At 36.6% G+C, this 18,954-nt stretch overlaps 2 protein-coding genes across 2 annotated transcripts; one reads left to right on the top strand and one right to left on the bottom strand.

Moving 5' to 3' along the window:
• Nucleotides 1–282: 282 nt before the first annotated feature.
• LOC114762792 (probable 2-carboxy-D-arabinitol-1-phosphatase) lies at nt 283–4,020 on the bottom strand. The gene is made up of 9 exons (XM_028952370.1): nt 3,588–4,020; nt 3,309–3,414; nt 3,002–3,218; nt 2,788–2,906; nt 2,438–2,536; nt 2,037–2,090; nt 1,822–1,920; nt 1,234–1,338; nt 283–925 (listed from the first exon to the last, which is right to left on the bottom strand). Exons 1-9 carry the CDS (start codon nt 3,974–3,976, stop codon nt 551–553), a joined length of 1,563 nt encoding a protein of 520 aa, XP_028808203.1. The 5' UTR covers nt 3,977–4,020; the 3' UTR covers nt 283–550.
• A 7,444-nt stretch (nt 4,021–11,464) lies between these two features.
• On the top strand, nt 11,465–18,063 carry LOC114762841 (nucleobase-ascorbate transporter 12). Its single transcript, XM_028952431.1, has 10 exons — nt 11,465–12,279; nt 12,387–12,484; nt 12,590–12,760; nt 12,893–12,993; nt 13,844–13,979; nt 14,099–14,149; nt 14,245–14,532; nt 15,306–15,540; nt 16,678–16,964; nt 17,411–18,063. The coding sequence occupies exons 1-10, from the start codon at nt 11,769–11,771 to the stop codon at nt 17,630–17,632; spliced, it is 2,100 nt and encodes a 699-aa protein (XP_028808264.1). The 5' UTR covers nt 11,465–11,768; the 3' UTR covers nt 17,633–18,063.
• Nucleotides 18,064–18,954: the final 891 nt, after the last annotated feature.

Below are 18,954 nucleotides of genomic sequence, written 5' to 3'. Positions count from 1 at the left end.
GCGAAGAAATTTTAGTATTACTTACCAAAAAAAAAACACATTAGTACAAGCATTCAAAACTTCAGTGCTATGAATCCAAAGCTTCAAAATAAAAAGAACTGCGACTGTAGTGCTACACGAATGTTTGGTTATAGCATGAAAAATTAAAATATTATTTTATGGTCAGAGTATTAAAATGGAATCGCAGATAGAGATTAGAGAATGACATTCTAAGGAAATCATAATCGTATGCTTTTTGAATGAGATGCTCTGAAGTTTTTATGCTTGCATACGTAAAAATTTAAAACAAGCATTGCTTTGTTATTCATGTCTTGAGATGTTTTCTATGAATTTTAATTTCGTAGCATCATATACAAATATTTTCCCCCGAACCTCTGCCCCTTCCCCATATATCATATATAAATATAGATATATAGACAATTAGACGTCTAAATGCCATCAAATCCAAATTTACAAATGAGCAGAAACTCACAATATGGGATATCAGTGTTTGCTACACAAACCCTTGGAAACTTACCAAGTCATGCTAATTTGGAATCACAATACATGGTTAGAACTCTTCACTATCCTCTGTTGATCTTGTGATAGGTATGGACCATCTTCCCAGATGTGCAGTATAATTTATGCACCTGACAACGCCTCTTCCTTTGCGTCCGTCAGGGAAGTCGATGACACTCACACTCCCTGCATCAAGATGAAATGATCCCAACCATTCTTTTGTCACGTTTAAGCAGTGACCCATGAGCGCTATGTGGATGGCAGGATGGCCAACTACAACCACAACTTCTGAAGATGAGGGTTCGTCGGACAGTTCTTCCAACAGAGACCGCCAGGCCTGTCCAGACTGATTCCATAACGTTGTTCTCTCCCCATCCTCCATCTTATTTAACCAGCCCGGGTGAATAGCTGAAAAATTCGACATCTCCTGCAACAATTAGATAGGAAGAATCAAAACATGGCGATATAGGAATGCGTGAAGACAAGATAGCTGTAAACCGAGAAAAAAGCAATTCTTATTTCCTAGAACCTCCACCAAGTTTACATGCTTTGCAGTGATCCATATCTGGAAGTCCATAAGTTTCTATCACATTTCAGTACCGTATAGCTTCTTCCAACACACAAAATACTCCAGGAACTAGCCAGCGGTCATTGCTCAACTAGTTGACAAATGATTTTTTTTTTTTCCCAAAAAATGCTTGCGTGGATGCACACATTTAAATGTTAAGTTCTTGCCTTGGATTGCTGAAAGATTGTTTCAACATCCAGGTTCTCCATTTGTTTCATCTCAACATAGCGTGGTACACAATCAGCACCCAAGCAGTCAGCAGCTTCTTGCACCTAAAATCATGCTCAGAATGTCAATAAAAGGACTAAAGTAGAACCAGTATAAGAGAACGAAAAATAGATGTGGAAGTTGGGAGGTAAGATGGAGGGAATGAGAGGAAGAAACAGGATAGGCGACAAGTAATGATGCATAGTTTCATTGCTACACTGAATGAGAAGTCGACAATTTGAAAATTAACCAAAAAAATTGAAAACAGAAGCTTCGAACAATAAAGGAAATCATGGAATAAAGACTATTACTACTTCAAGCCTCAATCTCTGGTTGACAAATAATTATCCGTGTCACCATGTATCATATAACTCTTGATATTCTTTTACCGTTCTTCATAATGAACATAAATGTAAGGGAAAATAGTACCACATTCTCAAAAACAGAAATACTACTAGACTATCATTTTGGAATCAGAGATTCTCACTACTCACTAATAAAGTCAAATGATATTGTAATTAAGTGAAAGTCACCAATAAAGAGCTTACCTGGGAGATGGCATTAGCTGTCCCAAAACAGGCTTTGTTAGGACTGCTAATTATGGAATTCACTTTCAAATCAAGAAGCAGCTCCGCAGATTTCTGGGACTGTTATGTATGCCAATGGTCAGATTGGATAGTTTTTACCTAATTTTTACTACCTCCGGTCACTAGATATTATATTAAGGACCAGAGGTAGTATTTTTAGAAATTGGATGTAGTACCTGTATGACACCAAGCATATTCAATTGTTGATCACCAGCTAAAAGAAAACCATCCTGTTCAACACAAGGGTGCTAATTTAGAAATCTGACATGTGGAAATCTACCCAGAGAAATCTCAAAAGAACATTCCTGCCAGATGCAAAATTCTTCTAGTTAAATATTAATGTCAACGAAGTCATATGGAGAGGGGAAAATGAAAGCAGTTAATGAAACCAGATTCCATAGAAGCATCATTTAGACGTGCAACTGTGACATCTAAAATTTACAGTTATCATGCTTTGGACACTTTTAAACATATTCCTTGTCAGAAAATAATCAAACATTCCTAGTTAGATTTATAGTCATGATGCTTTGAACATCTTTGCAGCAAATGCTAGATTAGTCATATTGCTGCTTCATACCTCTGCATTGCCCTGTGTATAACCATGACAAACAAGTATTATCTGATTCTTTGTCTTTCTACCTCCAGATTTCCCGCTAGCAACAGGCGAACCAGGGGTCTGCACCAATAATCAATTCTAATTAGAGGAGCCAACTTGGACAACTTGTGCATTCTGAAACTTACGTTACAGACAAAATGTGTACAATTTTACACAAGTTGGTCACAATAACTGCGGTGAAAAGTGCATGAATTCACGTCAGCTGATAATTTTACCACCTGTTGCGGGGGGAAAACATAGCCAATTCCATGTGCGGACTGAGCTGACCTGTGTGTGTGTGTGTATTATATTACAGTAAATGTAATATATACCTGATTTAATCGGTTAAGGCAAATATGTGGAGAGCCACCCTCAGATCTTGGGATGAAATCAAGGACACTCACACCACAATTGCTCTGAAGCAAAATTCTGAAGTACTCAGTCCCTAAACCTGATTGGTACCAATGGTACATTGGGTAAGCAATTCCATACCGTCTACAGTCTTCAACTTTTAGCATTGAGTTCCCATGGGGGAGAAAAACGTACCAATGGCTGTAGCAACAAGAGCCTGATTGACAGCGTTGTGAGCAACCACAAGAATGGACCTGCTATCATGAGCCAAGATTTTAGCCCAGCAGCTCCTGGCACGTTCCCATAGCTCTCTCACCGGATAATGACCATCTACGTTGAAATTTGCCGCATCGACTTGCCACTGGCGATAAACTGGACCAAATCTTTCTTTCCCCTCGTGCTTTAAGAGGCCCTAAATAAAATAAGGCAACAAGAACGGTGACACCGAGCCATAAGCTAGAAATGGACGTAAAACAAAGGAAGAATAAAAGGGTGATCGTACTTGAAATGAATATAAATCGATTTCCCTCAAATCATATTCCGTAATTATCTGCGGTTCACGAGCTTCCCAGATTATTTCCGCCGTTCTCTTTGATCGTGCCAAAGGACTTGAAGAAACAACCCCCATGTTAGCCATTTGACAGATAAACTATAAAGCAAGCTGTAAATTTGTGATTGAGACGCTAAACTAAATGAACATTGGGAGGAAAACAAAATAGCATTGCGAGTATTTAAGAAGTGACCAAGTTCACAGTTGTGAAAGGTCGCATGGAAATGGAACCTGGCGAAGCAAACATCGAACTTATCATCGATGAGCATTTGACGCGAAGTCTCGGCCTGAGCCTCACCCTTCTTAGTAAGCACCGAGAAATTGGAGCTGCCTTGGATCCTGCCTTCGGCATTCCAGGTGCTCTGGCCATGCCTGACCAACACAACTCTCTTGGCGACCTTGACGGGAGGAAATGGGGCTGAAGCATAGAGCTCCGAACTCAACTGCCTGTCCTCGGAGGGGCTAGAGGACTTCTGAATCTCCTGCACGCTCGAAGAACACCGAGGAGCGATGAAACTGCGAAGGATTAGTCTGGTGCGAGTAGGGAGGAAGCTAGATTTTCTGTAGAGTGCAGTATGAGTACGGAGATCTGAAACGGAGGAAGGTGGTACTAGTATCATCGGTTTTTCTAGGGGTTTTCGCGCGAAGTGAGAATCCTGCGTTACATTTTTTCCCGGGATATATGGTTTCCGTTGCTCCTATGGCTGCTGGAGGGAGATGGTCAGGGAAAGACACGTGTAGAAAACGTAACCAATCTCTCATCCCCCATAGCAGATTTTATTTTCTTCCCCACGTGTAATTTAAGAAAACAATACGAGTACTTATTTTAAAAAATAAAAACTTTAATGAGAGGTAATTATTTAAAAAAATTTATTTCGAAAATACTTAGATATTGATTACAAATAATGAGAGGAGATGTTGAGGAGTGTTTGATAACTCCCAAAAAAACATTTTTGAAAAATATTTTCAAAACAGCTTACATTTTTACTTTGTACACCCTAAAATTTCTTCCAAAAAATCTAATCCAAACGCCCTATTTTATATCTCCAAGTTGAACGAGCCTTAGGTAGGGTCACCATAGAAAAATGGAAATGGGCTGAAAAGCGGGACCCTAATATTCTGGGCTCCTTTAAGACTGCCTTTGGGTCAATTCACCATTAATACTTATTGGACTAGAGAAAGGAATTGCTTCGAAATTCACCACACACTAGCAAGCCCATTTTAGGCCCAATAAAATAACATAAGCCGAATCTTTCTTGTCATTTTCTTCCCAAGATCCATATGACCCATACCCACGATAATTGAACCAAAAACAGAGGAAAATTTATATTAATTCGTATTATTTACTAATTACTAGTCATACATAATACTCGTATAATTTATTTCCTAAACTCTTTTAGTAAAACAAATTTATCATAACTTATAGCCAGTGTTTATCTCTGTAAAATAAGTTAAAAGTGTGTGTCATCAACATATAGTTGAATCGACTGAAAAATATACAAAATACTTGAGTATATGAGATATATTTGAGTGCTGACATATAGTAGAATGTACTCCTCCGAATCTTAATATAGGACCTAATTCTTGAGTTGGTTTTAGTTCTAAATATAAGACTTATTTCTTATATTTATCAATTTTATCTAAATTACCCTTATGGATACCCATGAACCATAATCAAGTAGAAGAGGGAGAGGGTATTAAGAAAGATGATTATAGTGTTTTAGGAAAAATGTGTCACTTTTTTTATAATTAACTAACTTACCTAATTTTTTTAATTTAATTAAATGAGTTAAATGGGTCTTATATTAAGAATAAAAAAATACATTGGCAAATGAGATAAGCACTGAGGAGCAAAAGGGAAGGAAAGAAAGAGGGAGGGGTCGCTTTCAGGGAGAAACGGCTAGTTAGCATTGGACCGATATACAGAAGGGCAGTACCCAAGCCTCCAAAACTAGCCGTTACTTTCTCCATTCACTTCTCTCTCTTTTTCCAGCTTGCATTGGACTTTCATTAATGCGCCCGGTCCTGGTCCTTGGCCCCGCTTCTTGCCCTCCTCTCTCTATTTCTTGTCGTTTTCCCCCTTCTTCTGGCATATCCTCCATAGATTATTCCCACCATTTTGACGCCTTCCACGTCTTATTTTATCCCCAACGAGAAGTTATATATTTCAAATATTGAAATTTCTTCCATTTTTTTAAAATACAAAGCAGCCTTATTTTTAAATTCAATATATATTGATGAATGATTATATGAATTTCTATGTATTTTATAGGATACACCTTTCAAGGACAATATTCCAAAAAAAAAACTAAACCAAGAATTATTTACCATGCATTGAGTTATTAATCTATTCGTGTTCTCTCAATACGAGAAAAGCTAAGTTTCGATTTTAAATATATAATACTCCTTTAGTAGTCAATTTAAGATTAAGTTAACTAATTTAATTTAATTAAAAATTAATTTAGCTGGTTAAGTATAATTAATATGTTGTGTCTTTTTCTAAGATGTCCTTTAAAAAAAGAGAGAGAGAGAGGCATATTACTATAAAAAAGAGTTTTCACGACGCTAATTTATGATGGTTATTAGAAAAAATACTATAAAAAATATGACGGTAGTATTTCTATAATTATAGGTATACTTTTAATAGCGGTTTTTAAAATAACCGCCATAAAAAGTCTATTAGAATTTTAAAATCCATCGCATGATAGTTTTCACTTTTCAAAGTCGGAGCTCATAGTCCTCCATTACTGTCCTCACTCAATTTTCTCCCTCCTCCTACATTTGTCGGTGTTTATCTTTGCTTCTATCATGTCTGCCATGTTCTTCCATCACTGTCACTGTCACGTCACTGTAGCCATCTCCATCGCCTCATCCTTTTCATTCTTATCTGTGAGTTTTTCACCTTCATTCTTTCTGTGGATTTTATAGTTTTTGTGGTTTGATATTATTACCTTCTTTGGTTAAAAATATGATGTTTAATCTGAGTTTAAAGAGATCTGATTTTTATCAGATCTGAGTCTTTTATTTTATTTTTATTAAATCTGAGTGGCTTCGATCTTGTGGTTGAAGGTAAAGCTAAGTGGCACTATTACGATGAGAAAAAAGCTACGTTTGCTCCATCATAATGCTCTTAACCAGTAAGAGATTGATTAATTGATTTTAGATCTCTTCTTTGAGGCTTTGTTCTCTTGTTCCATTCTAATCAATAGGGTAAAAAAAAAAACTTTTCACGGTGCTTATTTATATAACCGTCGTGAAAAATCACATACTACGGTGGTTGTTAAACCACAGTGAAATCTTTCACATTTTACATCGATACTATAGACATCGCTCCTAAAACCGCCGTAAAAAGCTCATTTTAACCACTATTAAATTTTTTTTTTTTGTAGTAGTGGCATTTCGGGGGGAAAAAGCAGAGAGGGAGACACCCTTAAAAATTGTGGAATTGGCGTGGGCAGCGTTGATGAGTAGTAAGCATTACTCATCTTATAAGATACAAAAGGGTATTATTAAATGGTTGTTGGATTTAATTATTATTGAGGGAGTACTAATAGAGTTAAATTGAGAAAAAGTTTAAATAAAAGAAATATGTTTTATATTTACAATCAAAACTTTATTTTGAAAAAAGAAAGAAAACCAACGTTTTGATTAGACAAACATTATTAAGGACCAAAGGAGCATGATGTAATGGAGAACATCTTCCGACTTATTCTAATAAGAATAATCTCATAGCTGAGTTTGCAAAGGGGCGTCAAATCTCATACCAGGTTTAAGCAAGGGAAGATAATAAAATTAGTTCCCAATATTGATTTAATAAAAAGAAAACTTTAGTGCTGGTTACTTTTTATAAAATAACATCGTATGTGCTTAAGTCTTCGTGCGAAAAAAAGGTCATACCAGAATCTTTAAAAGCGCCTGTGTGATATTAAACAATACTTTCTTCTTCCATCACAAGAATGGTTGGTATAAACGGTCCTATATCCAAACAAATGTGTGGGTGTAGCGTGTATATATATATGATCTTTTTTTTTCTTTATTATTATTGTTATTGTCGTGTTTCAAAAAGGCACTCAGCACTTTGATTTAAAAAATAATAGTAATCTGGATCCAGCTTGGTAAATTAATGGATAAACGGAAGACGGTGGGATTGGCTAATCGGCAAATCACGATCAATGTCATTATCATCTGAGGAAAAAATGAAATAGGCTGAATTAAAACGTTGAAGCATGCAGGCATGTAGAATTATCAAATTAAAGCCAACCAATTGATTTAAATGCCAATAATTCTGCCCACACCACATCCCCCAACATTGGAACCCCACTTAATACTCTTCAAGTCCTTAATATAAGATCTATTTAACTAATTTGATTAGATTAAGAAAGTTAGATATACTAACTAATTATAAAAAATATGATATGTTTTTTTCTAAAATACCATAATCATCTCTTTTAATATCCTTCCCCCCTTGCTTACTTGATTATAGTTGAAGAAGTATCCATATAAGTAATTTAAAAAAAACTAATAAATATAAAAAATGGGTATTATCTTTAGGATCAAAATTAACTCAGTATTCAGGTTGTACATCAAAGACCGGAAAAAAAGTACTATGTTAACAAACAAAACAACAGTAGGGAGAAAACAGGCCTCTTTACTTCTAGTAAAGTTTTGCACATATAATCCTGAACCTTTATTATGTAGTCCTTTCAGGTGCTTTTGCTGAATATTATGAATTACACATCATCGTCGCCAAATCTTTTTTCTTCTTTGTGTTCTGCTTAACGCAAAAGTTCAAAAGCTTGGTCTTGCTTTTGTGGAATATGATCCACCTTGAAAAAGGGAAAGTCACAAAAATGCTTGCTTCGTTTGAAGCTACTTGGCAGTCAAAGTTGCAATAATCAAGCTTGAAAATGAGAAAGAGTATAATTAAAGAGTCCGTTAATTAATGCGAACGGCGATATAAAACGCACGAAATTGAGCTAAACGATTAGTGTCGTTTTCAAGGCATCCAAAGTCGGTTTTTTCCCGCCTTGTAATCATCGATCTAAGCCAAAGCCGTCCAGTTGGTTAGGTGTTCTATTCTCCACATCTTAGTAATGGCTCAGTCAATTACCGGCCACAAGCTTCGTGTGAGGGAATAGTCAGAGATTTTGATGCAGAATTAACGCCTTCCACGATTCTAGAGGAAACCAGAATTCTTGGCCCCGTCAACCTCTCCATGGCTCTTCCATCTGCTGACGAGACTTCAAGTTTGCAAGCAAAATAGTAAAAAGTGAGTTTGAACTAACGAGGATAAAAGCTCCTCTTATTTCATGTGTTTGCAAACTAAAATTTGATTAAAAGTCAGATAGTACAATGTTATTTATGTTTGGATTAGTCTTTGTAAATATTGACAGAAAAAATTTGGGACTTTGGCCTCTTTCTTTCATGCCACATTCGATTTATTCTGATATTCTCTATTCATGGTAGAAATTTAAAGGGTGTTTGAGTATAAAACAAACCATAATTTTAAAAATAACTTTACGGAATATGAAATATGTGTGTGTGAGGAATTTCGTCTCAACTTATATAGAAGCACTTTTTAAAGTTACTCCCTAAATATACCAAACCCCCTACTCGCTCTCTACTATGAAAATATCAAGAGTACCGAATTTCTACTTTCATCTTATGATGTCTTTTTATGTAAAAGTCAAATTGCCCCACTGCCAATACAAATATTCCAATTTTCAGCATTATTGCTCTTTTTTTAACTTACTCAGCACGTTTAGTTGTCAAATTGCCTTTCCCAACACTCTTATTGTAAGGTTGCCTTGCTTTTACTGAATGGTTAAAAGTCTGGCAGCTACTAATGTGATGGGATTTAATGATTAGTGAATTGATGAGGAATTTGATTGACTGGCTGCTCATTCTTGGAGAAACCGTAGGTTGACTTCGTCAACCATTCTTAATCAGTAGTATCTTCAAAAACTAAAGGCTGCTGTTAGTTTTGATTGGAAATGCATTCATAGAATGGCATGGTCTGATATGCCTGGCTTCTTTATCATATTATTCATTATCATAATGTCGATGCTTAAACTACTCCGATGCTTGAAAGTATTTCATTTTTAATTAAATTTCTATTTAAAAATTGCCTCAAATATTAAATGACTTAAACTACTATGTTGTTAAAAATGATAACGGAATCCAAAAATAAAATAAAATAAAAATAGCAGGCGCCTATTTTTCAGCACAAAAAACTGACCATCAAATAACTGACAGATTATCACCTCGGCAGTGATATTTAAAAATCGTTTTTAAATAGACAATAACCAGGCATAATTAATATCTTGACATTCTTCTTGTATATACAGGGTTAACATAATTTTTTAGTTCCTTAAATTTATTTTCATTTTGATTTTAGTCCTTTAGATTTTAAACTATAGGTTTTGATTATTTAGGAGTAAAATGGTCCAATACCAATATAAGGATAAACTTGAGAAACAAAAAATTATATTAACTCATATATATATCTATATATATATATTACAAATAGTATTGTCCAAGCAAACATGATATAAACATTATAAATATTTACTTCCTTTCATAGGACATCAAACATATTTATTTGATTATGTTCCCATTTTTATTTATATATATTTTGAATCTAGAATGTCTCCGATCACTTTGAAAATTGGGATTAATAATGTGAAGTCTTTAGTTAAAAGCATAACATCCCCAACAAATGCGTTTGTCATAACTTAAACTGTGTTCTCTTCTTTATAGAACAGTTTATTGGTTCGTTTTTAGATTTATTTCCATAAGCACCCTAGTTCACAAATCAAAGAGGCTATTTATTATTCCCTCCGTTCCTTATTATAAGAAACATTTGATACTTATGGCATGTTCCTATATATAAGATACACTTAAATGTTGTTTTTACTTTTTTATGTTGATTTCCTATTTTACCCATATTTATTGTCTCCAACTCACACTCTCTCTTCCTCCCACTTCTCTTTCTTTCAATAATTTAATTGTTCTCTCTCATGCTCACTCTCTTTATTAATGAGGATATTTTTGAAAAAAAATTATATTTTTTACACACTGATTGTTCTTAACTAATTTTAACTGCTTTTTTTATCAATATAATTTTTTTATTCGTCTCTTATAATAAAGAAAGGGAGTAGTTGATAATTCAATGCAGCAGAAATGTTTAAATTGCGTAAAATTGCTGGCTAACAGGGGGAAAAAAAAAAGGCGCCTGAAAATGAATATCATAGAGTCACGAGAGAGTCGGGAAGGATGGTGGCCATTTATTCTAACATAAATGATATTATAATCTTAGCTACCAATCGCATGCTTTTGATGAGTCAAATATTAATGGAAAAGCTACAGCAAACCGTGTGAGAGACGCTCCCAAATTTTCCACATCCCGCTTTTTCTCCCCTTGACCTTGTCGCTCACTTCATGATCCTCTTTTTAAGTACATTTAGTTTTGCCCTATCCTTTTTAACACCACTATATTAATTTCAAGTTCAAATGGATAATCATATAATATACTCCTCTAGTCCTGTTTATAGAACAGAGAGAGAAAGTATTTTTTGGTCCTATTTATAGAGTACTGAGAGAAATTTTTTGTACTGATATACAATTTTACCCCTCATTTATTATTGTGTTGACTTTGTTTATATGAGATATAATATACATTAAACAGTGATAAAATTAGAAAGTCATTAAGTTTTAAATGAGAGTTAATGAAATTTAAGATTTTTTTATCTGTATAAAATATATTAGAAATGTCTTATAAATAATATTAGAGGAATACGAGTTTTACCGCATATATTCCCACAGGGTACCATGCGTGGGTTTAAATTTAATAATCTCTCGTTTAAATTTACACAAAGGAAAATTAATAGTGAAGTGACGAAAATAGAAAAATTTAAAGATAAAAGTATCTTATGGTCCTAACGTTACTGCGTTCAGGGGGGGGGTGACGAATTTTTGATAACAGATGTTATTTTGTTTTTTCTTTGTCGGATAATCCAAAATTAAATCTGGTGACATCAGCACTCCGCACACCGATTTTCTCGGGAGCGAAGAAGAGGATGGAGGAGGAGGGGAGGAATTAATAATAACGCGGCTTTAAGCTTACCAGCTAGCTCCTCCACCACTGGTGTCTCTTTTCTGAGCTGAGTTCTTGCTTCTTTGATATCTCTGTCATCTCTCACTCATGCTCGTACCCCAAGTCCATTTTAACTCTCATTTCTCTGCTCTCACTCACTTTCACGCCGTACCTTACTCAGCTTTCTGTCAAAACCCTCCGCCCCATCTGTAAAACCCTAGAGCTTCACTTCTTGCTTCTTTGCATTGCTGCGATTCCCCACCCAACCCTCCAGATCTAGTGCCGTTCGAGCTATGCGTTTGTAGGTTTGATACAGAATGTCCAATTCCGATCCCAAAACCCGACAGCGTCCGGGTCCATGGCCTCCCGCGCCCGAGTCTTCTGCAATGCCGCCGTCTTCGTGGGCTAAGAGGACCGGATTTAAGCCCAAGTTCTCTGGCGAGGCTAATGCTGGCGATTCTGGTCAGATAAGCTTGCCGCCCAAGCCTAGAGAGCCGGAGGCCAAGTCGGATCTTGAAGCGGGTCGAGTTCGGGCGGCGCCAGCTGTGAATGGTGAGGCCGAGGCGGAGAAGCTTCCGCCCTCGTCGGTTAAGGAACAGACAGTGAAGAAGCGCAGGGATTCTGATGGTGTGCCCAAGAGTTCTGTTCCTAGCACTAATGGGCAGGTGACAGCAACAACGGCGGCGCCAGTGGACCAGCCTTCGCAGCAGCGGAGAACAGCCAGGCATGAAGAAGTAATTGATGTGCTGCCACAGACTGTAGACGACGATGGTTTTATGTCTAGACATTCTCATATGAAATATGAGCTGAGAGACTCCCCTGGTCTGGGTAAGTTTCACTCTCTTGAAGGCGCAAAATGTTTTGCTCGTCTCTGAGCTGTTACCGTAGGGCTGAAAAATTCGATATATACTGATGATCTAATATGCGTACTGCAGTTCCCATTGGTCTATACGGTATTCAACATTACATTTCAATATTAGGCTCGCTGATTCTCATTCCACTTGTCATAGTTCCTGCAATGGGAGGCTCTCCGGTTAGCGATTGCTATTTCTAACTACTTAATTGGTCTGTTGGGCGACATATTTTTTCAGCCAATTTTATCACGTGGATAATTTATGTGATGTGTTCGTTTATGTAGGAGGATACCTCTATGGTGGCATCAACAGTGCTCTTCACGTCAGGAGTGACTACACTCTTGCATACACGTTTTGGGTCTAGGTTGCCCTTGATTCAGGGCCCGTCCTTTGTCTATCTGGCTCCGGCTTTGGCGATAATCAATTCTCCAGAATTTCAAGGACTAAATGGAAATGTAGGTTTCTATTTTTTCATTCTTTCAAATGATTGATATATCATCTTTCTATGTCATGCATCGCCCTTTTTAAATTGTCTAAGTTTGGAGAATTTCTATGGAAGTTAATAAGATTTCTTCCTTGATATGCAGAAATTCAAGCATATAATGAAGGAGCTACAGGGAGCTATAATTATTGGTTCTGCTTTCCAAGCCTTTCTTGGATATAGTGGGCTCATGTCGCTCTTAGTAAGGTATTTATTTGTTCTTACTGTTCATCTTCTGATCTTCTTACCACTACAAGCTTCACGTTTCCACTAGAAAGCATGTGGTCTGCGGAATCTGTAATGGGGAAGTGAAGGCTGATAAATTCTAATAGAAGTATTGGATAAGCGAGTGGGTGGAGGAAAATGTTGCAGCAAAAGGCTGATAAATTCTTACGTTTTTCATTCTTTTTCTCTTTTCACACCTGATATCTTGCACGTTAAACAACATGTTAGCTACCAATAGTAAATTCACACCGCGTAAGAAGTCTACATCCAGTTTATAGAAAATGTGGTGTTTCAAAGGGCTATATATAACTTGCTGGGAATATTTTCGCATCATGGTTACTTTACATAGTTCATTACTTCATTGTCACCCCTACTGTGCATGCTCCCCTGCCCCCAATCTGGTTCAACATCATTGTGATCTATTGTTCTTGCAAATTAAGAAACAATTTGGAATTAAATGGTTTAGAGCTATACAATAGAGCTAGTGTCAGTGTTCAAACAATTTGTTGCGGAAGGGTCTCTCTAAACTTTTCACTCTTCAGTCCTAACAAAAGGGGGGGGGTTTCGTCCTTACAATACAGGACCACAGACGAGCCTAGTGGTGTCTCAGTTTTATTTTAATAAATATTTTGGGAATGTGGCTGGGTGATCAGGTCTTGGCTCCAGTTTCATTGGGTACTTTCTCTTGCATGATCAACCGGTAGAGTAGCATAAGCATTTAACTTTTTTAGTTTTCTGTGCCTGTCAGAGTCCAAAAATTACCTTTCATGTCTGACTTCTCTGTTCAATGTAGCTGATAATGAACCTTATCTGATACGGGTTACCATTTCAGGTTGATAAATCCTGTGGTTGTTTCCCCTACTATTGCTGCAGTCGGGCTTTCATTTTACAGCTATGGTTTTCCACTGGTTGGTACATGTATTGAAATTGGTGCAGTGCAGATATTAGTGGTTATTGTATTTTCTCTTGTAAGTTTATTGACTTTACCTTGAGAAATTTGAAAATTCCTATATTCTCTATGGCTTGCCTTTGCATTGTGCTAAAATACTTAATTTATTCTCTCTGTTTTTTTTTTTCATTTTTGCAGTATCTTCGTAAGATATCTGTCCTTGGTCACCGCATATTTCTAATATATGCAGTAAGTTTTAAGTAACTCCTGATTTTGTGCATAATTATTGTGGTCCCTAATAATTTGCTTTAAGTATGACGGTATTTTCTTGATCTAACTGCCAGGTTCCATTGGGCCTGGCAATTACGTGGTTGGCTGCTTTCTTGCTGACTGAAGCTGGAGCCTATAACTACAAAGGGTGTGATATAAACATACCAGCTTCAAACATGGTATCAGAGCACTGCAGGAAGCATGTTTCAAGGATGAAGCATTGTCGAGTTGATTCTTCTTATGCATTGAAATCATCCCCTTGGTTTAGATTTCCTTATCCACTTCAATGGGGTACTCCTGTCTTCCACTGGAAAATGGCTCTTGTAATGTGTGTGGTTTCCTTAATCTCATCTGCAGATTCGGTTAGTTCATTATCTTATTCTATTTTCTGTGCTGTGTGTATTTATCATGATTCTAGTTGTTAATAATTGAACTTGTTTGAGTTATAATAGCAAACTATAAATTGTTAAATGTGTCCTGGACCTCAACGTCTCTAGAATGCGACGGGCTTTTCTTTTCACAAGTATAGTATGAGCTCCTGATATTTAATGAACACAATAGGTTAAATGCTTTTGGAACTTGCTCATGATATTGACCTAAATGTTTCTGTCGTTATATTTAAACCAAGAACCTTGATGATGAAGGTTGATAAGGAATCTAGAGCACATAGATTGGGATTTTAATTTTACTAAATCCAAAGCTAAAACAAATGGTTGTCATATTATCTTTATCTGACTTTTTTAGCCTCTTTTGATGCTAAAAAACTATTGTATTGCAAAGTTGAGCAGTTTATCAAATCCTAAGTTAAAGCTAATGGTTGTCTACACTGTCCTTATACAATCAAATTCTTTGAAAGTTACTTTATTTTGATGGTGAGCGGTGTCTAGGATAGTCAAATTACTGCAAAAGGTCAGTTTGCCCAATTAACAGTTAAAACCAGCTTTTGTCGTTTTGCCTTTATCTGATCAAATTCTTTGTCATTTTCTTGTTCGTTCCTCGAGTGCTGAAAAACTACTGTATTTGGAAGTGATGTTAGTTGAATAATATAATGCACTGATCCTTGAGAGATCAAAGATTAGTCTACAATCATTATCTAATCACTGTATTCTTGTCATCCTTTTCTCTTGAATCTTAGGTTGGCTCATACCATGCATCTTCATTATTGGTAGCATCCAGACCTCCAACTCCTGGAGTTCTTAGTAGAGGAATTGGTTTGGAAGGTCTTTCTAGTGTCCTGGCTGGTCTCTGGGGGACTGGAACTGGGTCTACAACATTAACTGAAAACATTCACACAATTGCGGTGACTAAAATGGGAAGTCGTAGGGCAGTTGAGCTTGGTGCATGCATTATGATAGTGTTGTCTCTTGTTGGTAAGTGTCAATTTTCATTCTGCGTTGACCTTCATGGGGTTCTGACTGATTTGCCATGCTTACTGTGCAAAAGTAATTTATTTTGGGCGGATGTGACTAGTGCGTGATTAGGATTTTTATGGAAGCGCACTTATTCTGAGTCCTCAAGATTAAAAAACCATTATGGTTGTTTCGTTGGTCTTTTACTGAATTTGTGCAACTTTGTGCTGTATTTATCCTGTCTTTGTCTTGGCTTCCTTGGTTTTTCCTACAACTCTAACTTGCAGCACTTATGCCAACTCTTTTGTGTGAGATGTTTCTATTTATTATGACAATGTAAGCATCATCTCTAGTGATGGACCTCTGAGTAATGCATGCAGCAGTTGAACTATCATTTTACTAATTTTAATGTGACATCTATGTATATCACTTGTTCTATCTGAACCATGATTTTGTAAGAGACTCTGTCAGATTTACCCCACTCACGCCAAGATTTTTTTTCCCCGTCATTCCTATACAATGATCACATTACATGCAACCTAAATACACATATGAACCCATAATTTTTACGCGATCAATATAATTATCTGGACATTGAGCCTTATCAAGTGCTCGAGCCCAGAATTTGATAGGCATACTGATAATTTATTATTATGCCTCTTTGATCATGATCAAAGCATGTTGAATGCACCTAGCATTGTTTTGTATTTTGACCACTCTCAGGACAATGTACTAATTTAGTTTAGTTGGTCTTCAAAAATACAAAATGTAAGCTTGGAAAAGAGGCTCTATGTGTATGAAATTTCATTCTATGATGTTGGCAAAACAAAACCTCGGACTGATAATTTAGGAAAGTTGCTACTAAATATTGACCCCAAAAAATTAATTCAGAATTTCTTAGCAATGCTTAATCTGCCTGAGGGAGCCCTACTATTGATGCTTGGTTTATGCAGAATGTAAAGTTTCTCTATTCAAAAAGCCTAATGTATTTCCTTGGCGCTCTAAATTTTCTTATAATTTCTGATGATATAGTTCATTTTTGTATATGGTGTTCAAAATTTAATGAAATTGGATATTGCTGTCATTATGGCAGCGGAATTTGGCTGTGTTGGATATTACAAATATATCTTCATTATTATTATCTTTACAATAAAACAGGCAAAGTTGGGGGATTCTTCGCTTCAATTCCAGAAGTCATGGTTGCTGGTCTCCTCTGCTTTATGTGGGCAATGCTTACAGCATTAGGTTTGTCAAATCTACGGTATAGTGAGGCTGGAAGCTCTCGCAATATCATCATAGTTGGGTTATCATTGTTTTTCTCTCTTTCCATCCCTGCCTACTTTCAGCAGTATGGCAGATCTCCAAATTCCAACTTGTCCGTGCCGAGTTATTTTCAACCCTACGTTGTGGCTTCTCATGGGCCTTTCCACACCGAATATGGAGGGGTATGTCTCTCTGTTTTGCCCTTCAGCTTTTGAGAATCTTGCTTATTTACTTTTGACGTGTCAAATTCTACCCCGTCATCAAATTTAACGTAGTTACTTTGAGGTAGCATTTTGGAAAGATGAAAAGTAATCTAAAGCCCTGTCCCATCTGGGAGAGTATGATTTACGATAACTACATCATTTCATCACTATTTCTGTGATATTGTGAAAGAAAGTAGGAGCCAACAGCATATTCTATGGTGTGATATGTGTAGTTGCATACATTGTTTCAAGATCAATAGTCTTCTGCTCAAGTTTCTGTTTGCAAATGCATGTTGGCTCCATGTCATTTTACCAACGAAAAACTTCACTCCTTAACTCCTTCTTACAGAAGAAACTCTTGTACTGTGCTTTGTCATGGCAGAACTTTCTAGAGTAACACTTGGGTTAATATTTCTCATGTGCAGTTCAATTATGTCCTGAATACGCTCTTTTCATTACACATGGTGGTAGCATTTCTCGTAGCTGTTATCCTGGATAATACTGTGCCTGGCAGTAAGCAGGAACGTGGGGTTTACGTTTGGTCAGAATCTGAGGCTGCTAGAAGGGAGCCTGCCGTCGCTAAAGACTACGAGCTGCCCTTCAGAGTTGGCCGAGTTTTCAGATGGGTGAAATGGGTGGGGCTATGAAGGAAGGACATCATTACATTTTCTCAGTTGTCCAACGGAGCGCCTATCTGGATTGGAATGTGGTCCTCTTTGTTCTCGAGCGAAGGATAGCAAGCATTCTGGAAACATCTCATACATGATGAGACGCATCTTGGTGATAGTGTCTTGGAGATACTTTGTGTAAATTGAGAATCCAGAGGGATCTGTTTGTGTTGTAATTTATTAGATCAACCATGTACGTAGTCTCGATTCATTCAAAAAAGTCCAGGTGGATTCTTTTTCTTGCTTTGAAGGCGGGCTTGGGTAAATCATCCTGGTTATGTATATAGATACATATACACATTTCTTTCTTGTTTTTTTTTTAACGGTCTTTGATTCAACTTCATCCTTGAGATATTTCGTCTCTACAGGTGGAAAGACGCATCTTTGTCAGCTGTTTCATTGCTTCCGCCGTCGGGTTTATCTGGCTTGGTTCATGTCATTAATTATTGAGGGTAATTGGGGGTTTTGGCCACATTATTTTCCAGTCAAAATCTCCGTTTTATTGGGCTGGATTTGACGCAGCTCAGGGTATCACTGACCAGCCATACCACCCAACGGTTCAATGCTAGACGAACTGGGCGTCTTCATATCCAACTATTTAGTGCTGCGTATTCACCTGTATTATTAAGGGTTGCTGACAATTTGTTTAAATGAGCAAACAATAACATGAATCTCCCTCTTCCACGGTATATTCCATATTTTCCAATTGAGGCGTCCTTGCCAAGCCGGGAATCTTGAGAAATCCCAGATCTCAAATCTTTTATTTATTATTTATACATACATCGTCACATGATTTTTTTTTTTCTTTTTGGCGATACGTCACATGATAAATTTAAACTATGACACTACAAGTTATAAAATAAAGTGTAATTTGGGGGTTTATAAAAATGAACTAAGATGAGATCTTCCATAATATAGTAAATGGGAGTGGTATGATATACAAATTAAACTGGTTAATTGTTTTCCCTCGTATCCTAAATGATAACAAGAGTGGGAGGTGGGTGAGATCTACAAACTTGGTATTAAAAAATGGTGCGAATGAAGATCCAAATGCCAACTTGTTTGAAAATTAAGACAATAAATTAAGGCGGTGCCCTCTTTATATATTATAGACCAACTTACTGGTCACAATGCAACACGTGCTTGCTTTTTTTTTTTTTTTTGGACTGAGCAACGCGTGCTTACTTACCACTCAAAGTTTGAGTTTTAGGAAGATGTATGAATCTAAACGAGATTTTATTAAACCAAACCACTCGTTAGCAACAAATGACTCAATATTAAATCATCACATAACCAAATAA

Source organism: Neltuma alba, unplaced genomic scaffold (genome assembly GCF_004799145.2).
Source record: "Neltuma alba isolate B1F8T4 unplaced genomic scaffold, ASM479914v2 tig00011243_pilon, whole genome shotgun sequence".
NCBI classification, from domain to species: domain Eukaryota; kingdom Viridiplantae; phylum Streptophyta; class Magnoliopsida; order Fabales; family Fabaceae; genus Neltuma; species Neltuma alba.
The sequence above is the reverse complement of the archived record's forward strand: the minus strand, read 5'-3'. Positions and strand labels throughout refer to the sequence as shown.